Source organism: Pelmatolapia mariae, linkage group LG5 (genome assembly GCF_036321145.2).
Source record: "Pelmatolapia mariae isolate MD_Pm_ZW linkage group LG5, Pm_UMD_F_2, whole genome shotgun sequence".
In the NCBI taxonomy this organism is placed as follows: domain Eukaryota; kingdom Metazoa; phylum Chordata; class Actinopteri; order Cichliformes; family Cichlidae; genus Pelmatolapia; species Pelmatolapia mariae.
In genome coordinates this window covers 12905120-12924318 of record NC_086231.1, presented here as the reverse complement: position 1 = coordinate 12924318, position 19199 = coordinate 12905120, and the positions used below count along the sequence as shown (strand labels likewise).

The window sequence follows — 19199 nt, the reverse complement described above, 5'->3', positions numbered from 1 at the left end:
TTCTCCATTAAGTAGCTCTTTTGGAGCCTCAGGGCTTACTGAGGGGTGCTAACGAATGGCAGAATTTGAGAAGTGCATTATGTGCACCTTAGATTAGAATGCACTTTGAACACAGAACTGAGGCAACAATGAAGATACCAACGTCAGTATGAGTCAGATACATCTTGGAAGAAAAAAACAGCTATATTCGAGAAAAAAAAAGGAATATTCATGAGTCTTTTCTGCCCATTCAACAATACGCAGATGTCACGGCAGCTTTTTTCTGCTAAACCAGAAAGCACTGCATTGTGAAGCACTTCTGTTGGAAGTGGGGCATATTAGGCATGCAAACACACTCTCTTTTTCAGGCTCACATGTTCTCCAGGCACAAAGTAAGTGCCAAAGGATGCTGTGAAAGAAACTCAAACATGTTTTTCCAGTAAGTTTCAGGAGATTCTGAAGCCCTTTATCTGTCAACTGACTCTGTTTGCTTGAAATGTTATTTATGTTAAGTTAGGGGCTTTTCCAGATAATTTAAAAATAGCCAACCTATTATAAAGTAGATGAGATCATTGTTTGGAATAAAATTAAATATTTAAATAGTTTAGGGGACAATTGGGTATTCAGAAGTCTTCTTTGGATATTTTACCTTCATTAAACATAAATAGCGAATAAAATATACATTAAAAAATGAGCTATGCACAGTTCTGTATTAGAAATGCAGTCAGTTCTATTTTGACTGTTTAGCCAGCAAAAGCTAAGCAAATGTAAGCAAATGTTTCTCACAGAAATGATGTGAAAGCTTAACAAATAACCTTGCAGAGCAATAGATAGTGTATAAATATCAGTATAAATTTACAAACCGGTGTCATTGTCAATTATTTCCTATATTTTTTAATAGGACATGTTATAGTCATTTCGTAGGCATCAACATCTTATTGTAGTTATTAATATATACCGAATTATTTGCTTTTTTTCTGTTTTTTTACATGACATCCTGGCTAAGGTGAATGCAACTGCACTGAATATGGTGGTCTAGTGTATCAAATGTTTTAGTGACTTCCCTTTGGCTAAATTGATGAAACACCTGAAAATATAGGTCAAGTTCTTTAATAGGGCAAGCTAGTTTATATTTAGCTTTTTTATATATATGTAGATAAGTCAAATTAGTTGTGAGATTCAAAAATAAAAACAAAAATTAAAATACAAAAAAACATTACTTTACCAAGTTAAAGTTTGTTGGTTTTTTTCAGTTTTGAAAAGTAACCTACTTTTTGTGGCATTTTCAGACTCCAGACTGAATCCAGCTGGACTTATTCCAGCACAGCTGTTCCTGGGGTTCATTAATCAGCAGAATGACTGAAATCTGTCCAATCAGGCCAGTTTGCACATTTGAACTGGAAAAGCTCCTCTCAGCAGGTCTTCCTCCATCAAACTACACGAGTCGCTCTTGATGACTAAACAGGCTTTAGTGATGCCAGTTGTTCCAGTTCATTAAACTGACCTAAAGTGAAATGTTCATTCAAAAATAAACCGGTATTTAAAACTCCCTCAGCATGTGAAAGCCTATTGGAGGTGTTTTTGCTTTTAATCAAACAAGTTCGAAAAATACCGTGTTTCTTAGGAAAGTACATCTAAAAGCAAAGTTTAATGCAGCCTTTAATACAGCCTATAGAATGAAACTGCAGGAGCTTTTTAGATATACCTTAGTACAAAAATAAAGAGATAAGACAATCATAAAAATAAAACAAGAACAGCACCAGAAACACTCGTAGGTCATCACAGATAGGTTGGCAATTAAAAGACCTGGACACAATGTGCCACATGATATCCAGCTAAGTGTATAGCAGTGTATTTTTATTAATTGGTTTTCTCTAACTGCCCCCCCACAGATGTGGTGAAAGTTAGATTGCACAACAATTCTCATTCAGTGTTAAGACTCTATAAATTTCCATGTGAATACTTTGAAATTGAAATATAGGTTATATTGTATTATAAAACATTTAAGAGCTAACTATCTGTAAATGACTTTAATTGAACATTTTTATCCTTTATTTGCTGCACTTTCAATCCTAGTCGAACTACAGTGCTTTGGACTAGTGTGTGCTTTATGCATGTCATATATGCATTTATGCATTTATGTGTGTGCTTTATGCATGCAATATATGCATATATACATTTATGCATGACTTTGATGGTGAGAGTAAGCCAGGCACATGGAAAAATCTGTGGATGCCCTTTTTAGGAAACGAAGCACTCCTGCTTGGTTCTTTACCAGGTTCTTAAGCCTTTGATGGTTCCTCTGCCATCACCTCTTATACCTGTTGTTAAACCCTCTGATGCAGCTAGGAATAGACGGTGGTGGATTACATGTATGGCGATTTGACAAAATCATCTGAAACCTTTGATGCTCCCTCTGCTACATTTCACAGCTCTCACACAAAAGGACACTATGATGTGTGAGCTGGCAGGGGATACACTGTCATGCCTGAGGACATTTTGTCAGCTGTTGTTTTGGTCAGTTTAACTTAGAGGCCAATCTGTTGCCACTTCTGTTTATACACACAGTGTCAACTATAACAAATGGTGTTGCGTAACAAACGCAGTGAGTTAGCACCCAAGAGTATGGGTTATTTCAGTCCAACTACAGCAGCTGTTTTCTTTCAGATTGGCTCTGATTTTTGCTGTGGGATGAAGGTCAGAAAATAGTTCAAATAATGCATCGTTGTGTATTTAAACAACTTGTGTTGTGTACCTAGTTGTCTACTACTTCTTTGTAAAGAATACATCTACTCTTTGATGACTCTAAGAACTAAATATAATTTGGTTTACAATTATCTTGAATTCTGCTGAAGACCATCGGGGTGAAGCTGATTTGCAGTTCATTCTAGCTGCAGAAATGATGCTCCATGTCATATTCTCTGTTCTAACTTTCCTTGATGGGTAAATAAAAAAGCACTTGCCTAGAAGGATCCATAAGGGATCACATTATCTTTACAGTAAGGTATAAACATACCCACAGCCAGGCTTTACTAGAATGAAAGAACAATTCTGATATCTTGTCTTATGATGTGCTTGTTGTTTTGTTGAATCTCACAAACTTCGTCATAGCCGAAGTATTTAAAAACAAAGAAACTGACTACAAATTGCATGTTACCTAGCAACTATGAAGCAGGGCTGTTGGGCTGTGAATGCATATCCCTCATTCACCAGAAAGCACAGAGGAGTTCACACTTGATAAACAGAGGACCCATGAGGGCATCAGATATGTGACCTTTCTATTTCTTTCTGTACTCTCAATTCAGCTAGAAAGGCAAGAATAAGAATAGAAACAATAATTTTGTTTCACATTTTTAGATATGAAAAAAATGTCAGACATTATTAATACATGCTATTATGAATAAATCTCTGTGAAAACACATCCTGAAACTAGTAAGGTTACGGTTTCAGACCACTAGAGAATATATTAACGAAATGTACATGTAAAATAACAAGTTCAGCACCATGGAGAGCGTCTGGAGGCCGGAGATCAGCACAAGGCACCATAGGCAGAAGACTAAGTCAAGTGTGACAGAAAATCTATTTTCCAGTCCAGGTGCACCAGCCTATTGCATTAAGGACCTGGAGACAAAACTGACCACTCAGTAATCAGCAGTAAAACCTTTTTTATCCAGCCATGCTTACAGAGGAAGCCTCTGTTTAGAGAGGGAATTACAGTTAACCTCTTAAGCCCCAAGCCTACCTGATCTCCTGCCTTTTCCCCCCGTATCAGGGGGCGTTGGGGCTTAAGAGGTTAAACAGCAGATGAGTCTGAGACTAACCTTTTCTTTTTAATTCAGCAGGATTTAAGCACAATCATATTCTGAACTTTCAAATGCTGATACATCCATTTCAACTAAAATTTCTAGAAAACCCTAGAATTATCCTTGACTTGATTAGACACTTCATAATTAACTGTGAAAACATCCAGTAGCATTGCAGTGCAGCATCTTACTCTTCGAATGCATGCCATCTATGCAGTACAGTCATCTATTGGTATACTCTTTCTGTTTAGTACTCAGAAAATTCAGATCTGTATTTACATCAATTTTAATGTCACTGCTCTGCCAAGTTAAGATGGAAGGTGTATAAATGTTTTCAGTGCTGTCTCTTTGTTGGTCTTTCTGTGAGTGAGATTATGCAAAATCTACCAAGGGGATTTTCATGAAACCTGGTGGACAGGTTGCTTGGATCCAAACCTGTGAATCCCTCCACTCCACTGAGTTGACTGAGTCAACTAGCACAAACGATTAGCCATGCTTCATCGTTTCTTACCAGGCTTGCTTTTTTTCTTCCAGCACCCTCAAGGCATGACTACTGAACTACAGATGCACGGATATAGTGAAATGTTTTTACTTCACTGGACTGCACTCTTAAAAGGCCAGCAAATCCTGTACGTTGGCATGGCTACACATAAGCGTGGACATAAAATGAAGTTAGATTCAGGCAAGCACTTTACTCCCAAGTGAAGATGGATGATGGAAGATGGAAAATGGAACAATTTGAACATTTTATCTGAAATCGGGCAAGTGGAGAAGTGGAGTATGTGCAATATATTATTATATTATAGCTGTATGTTTGACTGTCATCTACACTGGCATTTCTGGCGTGTTTCAAAGAACACAGTGTGGCCAGTAGCTTAAAAACAATCAAACAAACAGGTTTGATAAGAATATATAATATGCTGGATATCAAATACTAAAGATTTCTTCTAATGTCTTTAGCTTATTGCTCATTATGCAAATAGAATGAATGACTCCTGATCTCTGAGAAGAGTGGGAATATTCACAGTTACAGGTTTAATCTGTATAATAACCACATTTTGTGAGGGAATCCACCATCTGATTAGGCTGAACTCCAGCAATACAACAGATGGTGATACTGAACTTGCAGTTTCGATTGTGATCACCGGTGGGAAACCTCCACCTTCACAGAGTGACGAATCACTTAAGAATCCAATAAATTGTTTCATCCAAACAGAAACAGCTGAGCAATACGTTTATGACAACGGTGCTAAAGACATCTTATACCCACTCAAGCCACTACCAGCCAACATCAAATCCAAAGTTTATATTCAATGATGTCTTTCAAAGTTTAAAAAGTCTTACAGTTTAATATATGTCTCCCAGGGGACGTGATGATTGTTCTCCCTCTCTCTAAGGTTTGCTGATTCGGAGGAATCTTTTAAAATTCACCTACAGACAAATCTATTTACTTGAGCATTTCAGTAGCATCTTTTATACCACTGTGTACAGTGTACTTTTGTCTTTGATTCTTGTACAAGTACTTTTAGTACTTGTACTAAACACGTTCTTTGTGACCTTTATCTGCCTTTTTACAATTTTGTAGCATCTCAGAGAATATTTTCTCTAAAGCACTGTGTGACTCCTGTCTGTGAAAAGCACTTTATAAATAGTTATTGCTTGGCTGCTCTTTCTGTGCAGTATATTTAAGGTGTGGTGTTCCAAATAAAACTAGCAGCTAACACAAGCAGCTCTCTGCAAATAATATAAAATCAAAGATTCCTGTGAATGTGAACTGATCATAGATGACACAGAAGTGGGAAGAAGTAATAAGCTGATTAGGATTCTCATTTAGATACAGTAGGGAGCTTGATTTCTCTGAACTGTCCAAACCACTTATCTAACACAACCAGGGACTCCTCTGCTCTATTGATTTTTGCACCTACTACTAAGTGATGAATCCTTTATATGGGAGTTTTTCCACACAAGTCATATCAGCCTGGAGCTGGAAGATGTTGCTCTGACAATAAAGCTTTTTTCCATACAACAATACTGTGTTTTGGCCTCTTTAGACACCCTCAGCCCCATCCACACCCCACCTCCAATTGCAAGTACTAAATTTTAAATTGTGGCCCCAGTCTGCTTTACCCAGAAAAAAAGAGTTTGCTGAGTACACCATTCTTCAGTGACGTCCTTTAGATTCACACATACTTGGCCCTGAGAGGAAAGCAACACTTTTTAAAGCACACCAGTCAATATGCTGCTATGCTAAATGGGTAAAACACCTGTGACTCTCTTGCACATTTTATAATAACATTTTCAGAAGAAAACGGAACATTAGTGCAACCTTATACAAGTGCTTAAAATAATAGATTACATGGGAACAATTAGGCTGAACATTAACAGTGAAACAGGGCAATAACTGAAAAGAATGTACCGGCACAAAGTTGAAATTCTCAAAGAATGAAGAAGGAAAAAACAAAAAAACAATGATAGCAAGTATTGCAGCCGAGAATTAGATTCTTATAAAGAGAGGCACGAGTCTTTGTGATAAGCTAAGTTAGCTTTTGGCTCTGCTCAGCATTAATTTTAGTCTTTTCCACCCTTATTTGCAAATATACTTAATTTTGAAAAAATGCTCATCTTTTCCTCGTTTCAAAGAAAACACTGGTAAAATGCAAGTTAATATTTGGAGCAGTCATTTCAGTAACAGTAATTTGTCCGTTAGGTTTTGTAATTGGATTTGAGGAAAAACGCTAAGTAGTAGCGGTTCCGTGAAATGCTGAACAGTCAATAGTGAGATGACTAATGAGATGTATTAGGACGCATCCTCTGTTGCACACTTTTCTCTCCATTTAGAATAAACATCACTCATCAAAACACACAAAAGCACTCAGACAGACAGTGTTTCATGATACATGCCTCACACACACATATGTCTACACACACACACACACACAAATAATATATATATATATACACTATATGCACATTGTTCACACAGACCAAAGATCTCACTTTATGTGCTCGATCCACACAAACATACCTCATACTGGGAGCAGTGGCCTCATTTATAATGAAAGTCAGCAAGCACAGACAGAGAGAAAGAGAGAGAACGAGGGAAAGGGATAGAGAGACTTTAGTGGTCCCAGCAGCTCACAGAGATTTGGAGATCAATCTTTACCACACAAAACAAACTGGCCCCAAGCTTCAACAGCAACTAAACCATGTATGTCTTTCTCTCTCACACACAGGAGCTCATGGGCATAAAACAGGACAACATTCAGTTCCAATATATGACATACATGAAACATCCAACAGCACACTCACACAGGTATTCCTGCTGTAGTAATTACATGTTGTAAGACTATATGAAGATTTATATTTGGTGCATTACAAACCCATCAATCAAAATTAACTCAGATATAGAAACATATTAGTTACAAAACCTACAGCTCAGCGATATCAACTTTTCCCCTCCGGTAAACAGTAAACACAAGTTAAATAAGTCACTATTTAAAGTACAGTGAAATAGCAAAGATATCAGTAAGACAAAATTAAGAAATGGTGAGAGGTGTGAGGGAGATCTGAGCAACAAGACCTGGACTCAGTCAGAAAAAGCTGGAGGAGGGTCAGTGTCATGTCACCTTGACAAGAATCTTTTAGCACTATAAATTATACTATTACATGTTCTGACTCTCAGCAGCAGTGGAAGAATATTTGGTTTGACTTGGTTTAGTCAGCTGTAGTGCTCAAATAATAACATTAAGTGGTGTACCGATAGCTTATTTAAATGTTCACTGGCTGCACTGAGACTGGAAGGCTGCTGGTTCGAAACCTAAAAATGGGAAACTCTATGCAGGAAGTGTTTACGCACATACAAATAGAAATTTTGAGCGCAGATTACATGACGTAGCTGTCTTTCATGCTTCTGTGCACATTTTCATCTGGAGTAGTAAATTATACAATTTGATGTGCCTTTTTAGTTTAATGGTTTAGTCATGCATAATGCACAAAAAACAGTCTCATAGAAGGAGAGATACAGTGTATGAGATTCAGATACCAACAAATTTTCATCTTCAGACACCAGGCAGATAGAAATTATAGTAAAAGGCATATCCAGGATGTGCCAGTGGTAAAGGAAAAAGCAACATATGCACACACACAATCTAATGACCGCACACCCCCACATCCATCCCGCAAACAGACAAACCTACATACTCGCTCATTCAGTTTCCACATTATTGGGGAAATTGTGATAAATAATAAAAACTCTAAACTGAGGGAGTTAGTTGAATTTAAACAAGACTCACGATCTTCATATAGTTCAGTCATAAAAGTTTATGACCTGGCACTCATCCAGCAGTCTCACTCTCTTTCCTCTCTCTTTCTCTCCCACTCAAATGCTGTAACCATTATGTCTCTCATTTTCCATCATACACTGTAGAACATGCCTATGTATGCAAGATGTGTTTGGTAACAGTTGATACTACACCAATAACGCTCTAAAGGCGAGAAGCACAAGCACAGCATATGAATTTATCGCAAACAGAAATACACCAGTATGCTGAAATGTTAACAAAAGCTAGTTTCCATAATGATCTGTTATCTTTTGCACAATTAGTTTGAACAAATCTAAATAATAAAAGTGAACTTGTATTCACTTTTAAACTGAAATCAAACACCAAACAAGCTAATCCTGGTCAATTTAAGCAGACTTCTTGAACAAAGAAACATTATTCCCAGCTGGCATGAGATAACTACCTAATGTACTATTTCTGTGCTAAAGACAGCTACATGGCGCTCACACTCCTGTCAATTAGTCCAAACACAGAAAAGCAACCTGTTGAAAAGCTGGTTAGCATGACTTGGTGTAAGGAAGAAAACTGGTTGAATTATTCCTAGCACCAGCAAAGAAAATTAGCACAGTTAGAACTTATTAAGTCAGTTTAAATAAAAAGCTTATTAAGAATTTCAGTGCTTTCCTGCAAACAGCATTTAAAGCAAAGTCCAGAAGTAAAAAAATGGAAGCTAAAAAGTGAAGTTGCGAAAAGAGAAGAAGAAGAAGAAGAAGAAAAAGAAGGAAAGGAGGACAGATAGAAAAATAACACGAATCAGCAGGAGGGAAGCGTCATACTTTCCTTTTAAGAAACACACAGATACACGTCCTGACATGCAAATTTACTAGACTCGCACATGCATCCACCTGCAAGGACTCAAAGACAAACAACAGTTAAACACACAGAAAAAACATGAGAGTCCAGTCCCACATCACCACATATCAACTGCACATACTTGCAAATGAATCCATTAAAGATGACACAGATCAAAGATATGATCAAACAAGCATCAAAACCACTTACACACAGAGAGTAGCGTACAGTTGGCATACACAGTGGTACCATGTTTGGCAGTAGTCTACTCTTTGCCACACACACACACACCGTACCCTTTGTTCGGCGTCTGATGACCCCTAAGCGGCACTTAAGCGATACAGAGAACATCCTCTCTCTCTCTCTTTTGTTTTCCTTCTTCCTGCCTTCTTCCTCTATTCCCTCCTCCTCTTCCTCCTCAGTCAGACATAGTGTGAGCCAAGCGAAGGATGGAAAGAGAGGGAGAGAGTAACAGAGTGGAGAGAGAGCAGTATCGGAGCTCCGGCCGGTCACATGGCAAAGAGAGGATAGAGAGAGGGAGTAGCGAGTCCCCCAGTCGTTTACCTCTGTCTCTCACTCTGCTATTCTCTCTCTCTCTCTTTCTGTGTGGGAAGTAGTGTGAAATTAAGCTGCCTCCTCGCCTTTCTCCTCCCTCTCTCAATCACCCTCATATTTAAACTCGGTGCAGCCCATGTTACTTCTTTCCTTCTCTCCTTCCTCTCTTTTCCTTTCCACGCTATCTTATCTCTGTCTTTTGTGTTTTTAGTCTTTTCTTCTGGCTTTCTATTTGAAATTATTACAAATGTTAAATTATTAAAAATACTGCAACATTCCTGTAACTGAAGAAGGGGCAGAGAAACCGCAACAATATATATTTGTGAAAATGCACTTTACTCTAATTTAACATGACAAGGCATTACAGTACCACCATCTATTGATCTATCTAGTTGGATAGATACATACAGCCCTAATCTATCCCTTTTGGTTGAATCCGAAAGGGCATCCAGCATAAAGAAATCTAGCAAATCAAACATGTGGAGCTACCTGCTGTGTGACCCCTTGTGAATAAGAGAGCAGCTGAAAGTAGTTTTATATTTCAGTTTTATATTGTTGAGGTTGATTTCACTGAAATTAAATCAGTGAAATCAACATTTCTCTTTATATCACTCACATTTTACTCCTCAATCTCATTCTTTCTGTTAACGCCAATAATGTTCTCATTTGCATTTTCTTTGTTTAACATTTATTGCTGTAAATCATCATCTGTGGGGCTCACATTCTTATGATCCATCTCTTCCTCTCTCATTACCTTTTCTGCACTACATAAACAATTCTCTATCTTTCTCTGTCATGGTGACACGGGGGGGGGGGCAAAAATGATGGCGAGATCAAAGCTGCAAATGCCTGGGATCAGCAGAAGAAGAGAAGAATAGAGAGAGAAAGACAGGACGGAGGAGGATGAGAAGGTGGATGAGGTATTAGAAGAGAAGCGGAGCCAAAGGATGATGGCAAGAGGCTGAAACTGAGGGCACAGTTGAGGCATAAGGAGGAAAAGGGAGGTCAAGGAAGTGAACACGGGAGAAGTGATGAGGCAGGAAGTAGAGAAAACAAAGAAAAATGTGAACAGATGAACAGATGATGAAAGAGGAATGGAGAGAAAAGCAGATGGAATAAAGAGAGAAGGAAAGTGAGCAAAGAGTAAAGCAGTTTAGTTGCGGTGTCATGCAAGAGGAGACAGCGATTACAGCCCACAGAAAAGAGGAGGATGAAAAGGGGAGACATGAGAGGTGGCTTAGAGAGAGGTGGTACAGAAGATGTGACAGGTAATGTCTAACAAATGAGTGAAGAGGATGAGTGGGCAAGGGGGAAGAAAGAAGAGGAAAGAGAGGGGTGTTTGTTAACCTATACTTTCATTACACTCTACAAATAAGGACTGGCTGGCTGCTCAGACATTTTCTCAATTCTGATGAAGTTTTGAAGGGGGGAAGCAGAGTTTGGGTTTATAGTCTAAAAGCTGCAATCTGAAGGATTCAGCTCACTCTCACAGTGATATACTGAGAGGATCTACAATCACATAGCAACAGTCTATTTTAGGTACACTATGTTCATTTTCTGGTCTGGATATTTTATATATAGATAGCTACAAAACAAGAAATTTCTATTTCAGTGCCCCTTCTTACTTTGCCTTTGTAGTTGAAGCCTTTTTAATTAGAGTTAATGCTTTCAGACTGTAGACTTTGTTTTGTTTTTATTTCAAATACTCAAGGATCGATAGAACTGTTTTTTTTATTTGTTTCATAGATTTTATTTTGTAATCATCTATAAATCCTGACTAACCAGAGCCAGGATTGTTGGTTTAGCAGGAAAAAAACACGTGTTCCTGATATTTTCTTCTATTTTTTAAGGATGAATAACTGCATTTCTCTGACCCCTATTTTGTTTATTTAATGTTGTTATTATAGGAAACAGTAAATAATTATAATACAATGGCACCAAAACTGAAGACTGCAATCTTTATGAAAGTAGGATTATTACTGTATTAAACTCTATTAACATTATGAATAGACACCGGTATATTCTACAAGTAAACTGTGCCATCTCAAAAGCTGGATACAAGATGTTCCTGTTCAGAGGCATCATCTTTTTGAATAAATGGAATACTGCATGTACTGCAGTATATGCAGGGTGGTTAGTGGAAAAAGCACAAGGCTCTGACCTCTAGTGGTGTTCACATGGTGAACTATGTCTGGGACTATATAATGCATTGAAAAACACTTGGGTCAAGGTTAGGGAAAGAATATTGCATTTGGTTTCATATTAATAAACAGCATAAACAGTATCATATCACTGTGGACTAAATGTGTAGCCTTTAATTACCTTAATTAAATGCTATGACTGTTTGAGTATAGCAATAACAAGTTTAATTAGGTTCATACTGTATTGCTTGTATGCTTTTAGAATATATCTAGTGTCACAGTATCAGCAGCATGTCAAATATTGGTAACATTTCATTAATATGTTGAAAACCCCAATGTTTCCTTCAAAATGCATTTACAAATGAGTGCCATATGACCATAATTCCTTAGAGACAACCTTGTAAAAAATTATTGTGTCATTGCTCATTGCTATGGTGATCAGCTTCCTAGAAAGGCATAAAAACAGTAATGGATGTAGGCAATGAAATTATGTTGCTATATTCATAAACTGCATCATAAGTCTGGTGACAGAAAAACAAGACAAAACATGTCAAATAACAGACTAAACATCAAACATGAATGATAAGAAACTTTATCAACTTGCATAGCAAATGTTTTAATAAGAGTATTAAAAAATAGAAACATTTAAATAGAAATATTAAAAAATAAAATTATTGGTCTTGGAGGAATGGTAAGCTGTTTCATTTTATCTTTTATATCTGTTATAGCGTGTTAGCGCACTGAACACACACACGCACCCACACACGCACAAGTCAAAAAAGTCAAAATATTGAAGATTTTTTGAGACCATAATGAAGAAAACAAATGCTTGAGAAGTGACTCATTTTCTGGTTCCTTACAGAGACAGATGCAGCATTGTTTGGTAGCAGTAAGCCTTAACCCCCTTCTCCATTTGTTTGAATATTAGCTGCTGTTCGGCAATCCACCACCCATCCAATTCAGCATAACACACAGAACAGAAAACATCAAAAATGTGACCTGCAGGACATCCCTCCTATACCCTGACATAAAGTTGAGTGCATTACCTTTTAACAAGAAGCACTCGGAGAGCTCCACCATAGCAGTTCACTCTCTCAACAGTATTGACTTTTAAAAGAATAGTATTGTATTTGGATATATTCATTTTGATTTCTTTGTTCTTTTTAGAAATAATTTAGGTACTTTGTAGTCAAAACAAGTGCAATGTGCAGACTTTTTATTTGCCCCACTGAAATCAGTTTCAATATTTATGACATCATTTTGAAAAAGGGAAACAGTTTTAAATAGCTCTATATAGCATAAAAGATTTTGTTAATTTTCCATAATAAATCATAAAGTTGACATTAAGGACCTTGGTGGATGTAAGAATAATTATAATAGATTGTTAACATGACCCCAATCTACACCTCTACAAAGTTTTATCAGAATTCATTAACAAACTTTTCGAGATATCGGGATGATACGCATGCATGTAAATGTTACAAAGAAAAACATAACCTCCTCGGTGGAAGTAATCAATCATAGGTGCAGAAAACCATTATTCACAATTGTCCATCCTTTTCACATTTCAGTGACATTATCCTTCCTTCATTTTTTCACACATTTGTATATGCAGTGTATATGCCTTTACACAAAGAGATAAACACAGATAGAAAAATCATTAAAATAAAGAGCATACTATTTTTGACTGTCTCAACATTATTTGTCAGAGACACAAACAAAAATTATCTACCAGTTGTATGCACATCTTTGGAAAATTGCAGGCAAAGAAGACACCCACACATCTGCCTACATAATGTGAACACACACTGAATATTATATTGGCTAAACACACAAAAAAGAAAAGAAAAAGATTTGATGAGTAGGAGATACAAGGAAACAGAACAGACAAACTTCATTCAGTTTATTTATTTTCAATAAATAATAAATAAATAAGTAAATAATTTATTCCCTATTTATAGTTACAGTAGGTTATACTTTTTTAGGTAACTAAAAGTGATAGTTGCGTGTCGTAGAAAGATCATGTCATAAACAAATAAATTACAAATAAAAATCTGTGGTCTCTACAATGAGTCTATAATGTTAATCTAAACTCCAGTCAGTGCTTTTAATCCCCAAACAACCAGATTTGACCAGATTTTTTTGGACTATTCCAGATAGTCCAAACATACCCATTGATATTTTAATGTCTTTCATGCCTTGTATGTTCCAATATTTATTTTTCTTGATATATTCTGTAATCCCCTCGATGCTGTTTGCTGATCATGTAGGAGAATACAAATCACATTTAAGTTTGTTTCTGGAGTAGTTTGTGAAATACTGCTGAAACAGCCATAAGCACAGTCCATTTTACATTATACCATTTCCGTTACCACAGGTAAGATTTTGACCCCAATCTGCAAAAACAGAAGTCGTGAGTAATTTCTTGAAGAAGTTGCTAATTTTCAACTTATTTTCACAATTGTAAGTTGCATTTAGCAAAAAGGACATTAGCATTAATTTAGAGGTTTTTTTCATGTTACAAATTATTAGATTACATAATGTCATTACAGAAGACAATATATTTTAGAACTTTCTAGTTAACAACACAAGAGTGCAATTCCAAATACATCTAAATCACTTAAATATTGTAGAATAAGAGCTTTATGACAAAGTTAAACTCTGGATAAAGTGTAGCATTGCTTATGCTAAAATAAAGGCAATTATAAAACAGAGCGCTCACTGTGGTTGAAGTGGTCACTGCCTGCATTTTAAAACTGACCTCACAGCTGGTTACAACAAAATAAGAAACATTTTAATAAAAAATTTGTAAAAGTTTATCATCTTGTTCACATCTGCCCGCAGCATCTCTCTCATCCACGATTCACACTGCTGGTCTTCACATCCTTAGCTCTGAAATTCAGGACTGAAACCCATCTTATTCTGCTGCTCCAGGTTTCACTGTTTAATTGCTCAGATTACTTCTCCATATTCTGGATTCACTCATTGTAATCAGCTCTGCCACAGCTTAATCCGCTAGCAGCTACATAAATAATAGCAGCAGGCTAATATGGCTATTGCATAACTGCTAATAGTTACATGGCTAATGTACACCGTGTGCACCTGCCAGGTTAACATTAATGTAAACACTTTGATACTTCAGTGTTGTTGAAACAGGAGCTTTACTGACCTCTTTAAATTCCTCCTAAAGTGTTGTTCAGCCTTATGAACATTAATTACTTTCAGTGAGAAGCTAGGTGCCTGCCTGCCTGCAGCAGAGCTGTGTGAAGTTATGTGTTGGCACTCCAACATGGTATTGTGTGTATTGATACTGAGTATCATAATTCAATATAAATCTTAGTACATATTAATATTTAACTATCATTTTTAATATATAAAGAATATCATCATAAATTGCTTGTCTGTCAGATTCTAACAGATAGGTATGTCAGTTACAGACTGTAAAAAAAAAGGACATAACTACCGTGCATGTATCAGTGGTTTTCTGAAGTCCCATTTTGAAGCCTCAAAATAAGTGTTCCCGCCATTGACATCTTGGTTGAAAAAACCTGGATGACGAGGAAAGGTGGGTTTGACCGTGAAAATAATGAGGGTTTACTAAACAGACTCAGTGTTTTGTTCAGTATAACTAAAAACAAGTGACTCAGGCCGGGAAATCAGCAGGAAGAATCAAGGGAGATCAAGTCAGAACGCTGTTTTCACATAGGCTTCTAGGACCAGATGTTATCTTGCAACCTATAGCAATCTGGTGTCTTCCACATAAAATGCAAATTTTTAGCCATTTATTTTTAGATATTGCCTTCATTTTTTTTTTACCCTAAAGCTGTTTTATATTGTCTGTGATATCAGTATACAGTAAACCCCTTTATGTCTAACTAATAACATTAAGCAGTTAGCCAAATAACCAATTCAACAATCTCCATATCTAAGTTCCCCCCAATATTTCAAAGAATTTGTTTAAATTTGCACAAAAGTGTTAGTGCAACATAAATAACTGGTAACAGCAATGAATGTGTTTAAGTAAGAAACACATACTGCATAAAGGCCTAAAAACAAAATCCAACATTTGTTGGTTCTTATTAAAGTCTCTTCTGTTTGTGTGTGTTCAGCAGAGTTATTAATCACTGCTGCATAGCTAGTGCACTTTATCACCTCTCAGCAGACTTGGAGTGCAGATGTGCAAACAGCAAGATACTGTAACAACACACTTGTTCAATTAATTGGACCATACTGAAAAAAAATGTTTCGCACATCAGCTAAATAGGCACTATGGCTTTACCTTTTCTTTTCAAAAATGCAAAGGTAAAGCAAATGTAATTTTATCTTTAAATACTGACTCAGTGCAGTGAGATCAAACCTCTAATCTTTGAGAACTCAAGAACAGTTTGAATTGGCGTACACAATCCAATGAAAAAAGCAGGAACTAACAGTCTGAAGCTAGTTTAATAAATCATTACAACAGCACAGTCCTCAAAGTAAACCAAAGAGCCAATGTAGCTTCTCAGTGCAGCACATAAATGGTTTCAGTGCAAGAAGTATTGATATGTGCAAGGATGCCAGTTTAAATTCAAGCTAACACAACGATAAAGGCTAATTACAGTACACTACAAGTACTAAGTGGCATCGGCGTAACTTTGTGCTGAACATTGGGGGGGTCAAGATCTCTGTCAAAATAAATAAATAAATCTGGGTAAAATTCCAGATGATTAAACATGCAACTATTTTGCTGGTAATACCTGAAATGAGTAAAGAAAATCAACAGCTTATTTATGCAAGATAATTCATAATTTTATTGGGGGGGAGTTATATTGGTTGGGTCTGATTATTGAGGGGGTCATAACCCCCCTAACCCCCCCTGGAAATTATGCCCCTGCTAAGTGGCAAATGACCTGTGGTTCAATGGTCAAAGCAATGCATTTGTATTACAATTTGTATATTCCTGATTAAAAAAACACCTCTTCTGTACTCTTTTTTCTGTTTAAGGCAACAAAAAGCAAGGTAGTTAATAAACTTTCTCATGCTTCTATAATTGAGTTTGGGGTTACTCTGTTAATTCTCTCAAATAAGCATAGAGCAGGGAAAACGCTATTGATCTAATCTAGTGTGGCCTCAAGTCCACAGAATGTTTTATGCAACAGAATGAGAAAAAAAAATATGTATTGACTTTTGCAGGTTTAAAAATGTCCTCCTACAAGCAACCAAATGCTGGATAATTCTGACAGTTAAATTGCGTAAGCAGTGTTCTGGCAGCTAAACACTGAGGGTTCCTGTTCTATACTTAACATAAAAATCAAAAGCATTTGCAGCTTGTGAATTTTCAAATCAAATACCCGGTGGATGGAAATTTTGGCTGAAAGTGTAAATAAAACAGCATGCTTTTGAAGTCCAAATGCCAGCAAGACAGTAAGAAATGTGTTTTTAAAAAATGTGTTAATAGGTGTTTTTTCCACCTCCTAACATCTGTTAATGACCGCAGAAAAAATATTGAAAAGTGTGAAACTTCAGTAATAGTAATAAAACACTATAAAAATGTGTAACAATATGTTGTTACATATTTTACATTTTTAAAGTATGTTGTGTTGTTATGGATTATTGTGTGTATGTATGTTTGTCGCACAACTGTTCAGAGAGGGAGCTCTTTTTTTCCTTTCTCTCAGTCATCCGGTACCACTGCACGTTCCATTTCATACCCAGCAAACACACACACACAAACCATTGTGTGAGGTCTGCATAAAGCATCGGGGGATGAATGCTGCAGCTGGATTAACTCTGCTCTGCTCTCATTAGCTTAATCTTCTACATGAAACACTCACACACACACGGATATAGGGATGCAGTATCTTCATAGTGTAAGCAGCATCCTGGATGTATTTTTGTGTGTCTATCTCCAGAGGCGCACAAAAACACACGCATATTTCCATGTTTTTGAGCCACACAATAGAAAGATGGGATCATTATTCATATACAAACTCAAGTATATTGAGTGATAGTTTTCTTTACCATATTTTTATGTTATCCAGTGTTGCTGCTCAGAACTGGCTTTGCTGTGCAGTAAAGGCCACCTTGACTTTTTCAGCTAATGTGCATTTATTTCTGCTAGGAGCTATATCATAACTCTTATGTGTGATAGTTTACATCATCTCTATTTGTTGCAGCTTTTCTTTCTCAACTGCTTCCTTTTTAGTTTTGGCAGAAATGCAAAACAGTGCTAATCTCAGAGCACGAATTCACAGAACTCCATGCTAATCTCAGAGAGGCGTGTGTTGTCTGTTCCTAGGCACAAACATAATGCATGCAGAAAAGATGTATGTTTCCACACATCTTGTCTGCACGTTTTACCTATGACTTTATTTTGTATGTGTATGTGTGCAGTCACAAATGTAAGTGCGTAGCTGTCATTATCTTTGTTTTGGGTTTGGGTATCTGTGTCTTGTATCATGCACGATTTTGTACTTTATTTGGGCTGTCAGATTTTTGGGGGGTGTTCATCTGTGGTTATGTACATGCAAGTATGCTCTATAATTGTGAATTTATGTGTAATTGAGTGTGTGTGTGTGTGTGTGTGTGTGTGTGTGTGTGTGTGTGTGTGTGTGTGTGTGTGTGTGTGTGTGTGTGTGTGTGTGTGTGTGTGTGTGTGTGTGTGTGTGTGTGTGTTGAAACTAGGTCACATCTTCAAATCTTAACACTAGCTCCACATTAGTGTTGCATATTTGGAATCTTAAAGCAGTTGAACAGCCAATAGGGAACAGTGATGAAATAAGCCCAACATGAACCTTCACTCAAATATCACAGCCGCAATGAAATTGAATTTGGAGCAAACAGAGAATAAAGTTCACTGACTCATGCGAACAGAAAAAAATGTGAAGGAAAAAGTTTGCACCCACCATTTTTGTCCCTCAATATTATACGAACATTAAATGCACATTCTTGCTTTTCCAGATGATGCTTTTCCGGAGGTGCAAGCATCTGCCATTACTCATTTAAAGTAAAAAGCATGACTTTAAAATTGTTGCTAGTCATAGTTTAATCCTGCTGAGAAGTTTAATGTTGATGCTGTGTCATACTCGCTTACTGACACATCCCTGTCTTCGCATTAAGGATTTCTTCCAAAGCCAAAGCTGGAGGCTCGTATATTAAGTGCGAAACAGTAATGGAGACACAAGAATGGGCTTTAACCCTAAATGTACCAGAACTCAGAATTACAAAAACAAATGTGTAGCACTGGCAAAAAAGCATAGTTGGTGTTAATTCATTTAACTTGATTAATGAAATGATGACTATCCAAATGATAACTATCCATTTCAACCACCAGATGAGCTACAGCTCATCTGGTGGTTGATCTATCTCCCCTTTTTATCTCCCCAACTTTCACACATTGTCTAGTTACTCTTCTGGTTACAAATGTGTCACAAATGTGTGGCTTTGGTTACATTTATGATGAGCAGACACATTTGGAAAGCACTGTTAACCACCAGATGAGCTACAGCTACAGCTCATCTGGTGATTCCATACAATAGATTATGCATATGGTTAAAAATGAATTGCATTTGAGTATTAATAGTGCATCTCGCCCTATGGTAGTTGGGATA

At 36.8% G+C, this 19199-nt stretch overlaps 1 protein-coding gene across 4 annotated transcripts in view; it reads right to left on the bottom strand.

Moving 5' to 3' along the window:
• The window catches only part of grip2b (glutamate receptor interacting protein 2b), a 260488-nt gene that overhangs the window by 128433 nt on the left and 112856 nt on the right, over positions 1-19199 (bottom strand). For 2 of the 4 annotated variants that reach the window (XM_063473713.1, XM_063473718.1), the window contains exon 1: positions 9211-9417. The exons of the other annotated variants lie outside the window; for them this stretch is intronic. In XM_063473713.1, coding sequence (XP_063329783.1) covers positions 9211-9265 — 55 coding nt within the window. In that variant the 5' untranslated portion in view covers positions 9266-9417. Of the gene's footprint in view, positions 1-9210; positions 9418-19199 lie in introns of those variants that run through there. 4 annotated transcript variants of the gene reach the window in all.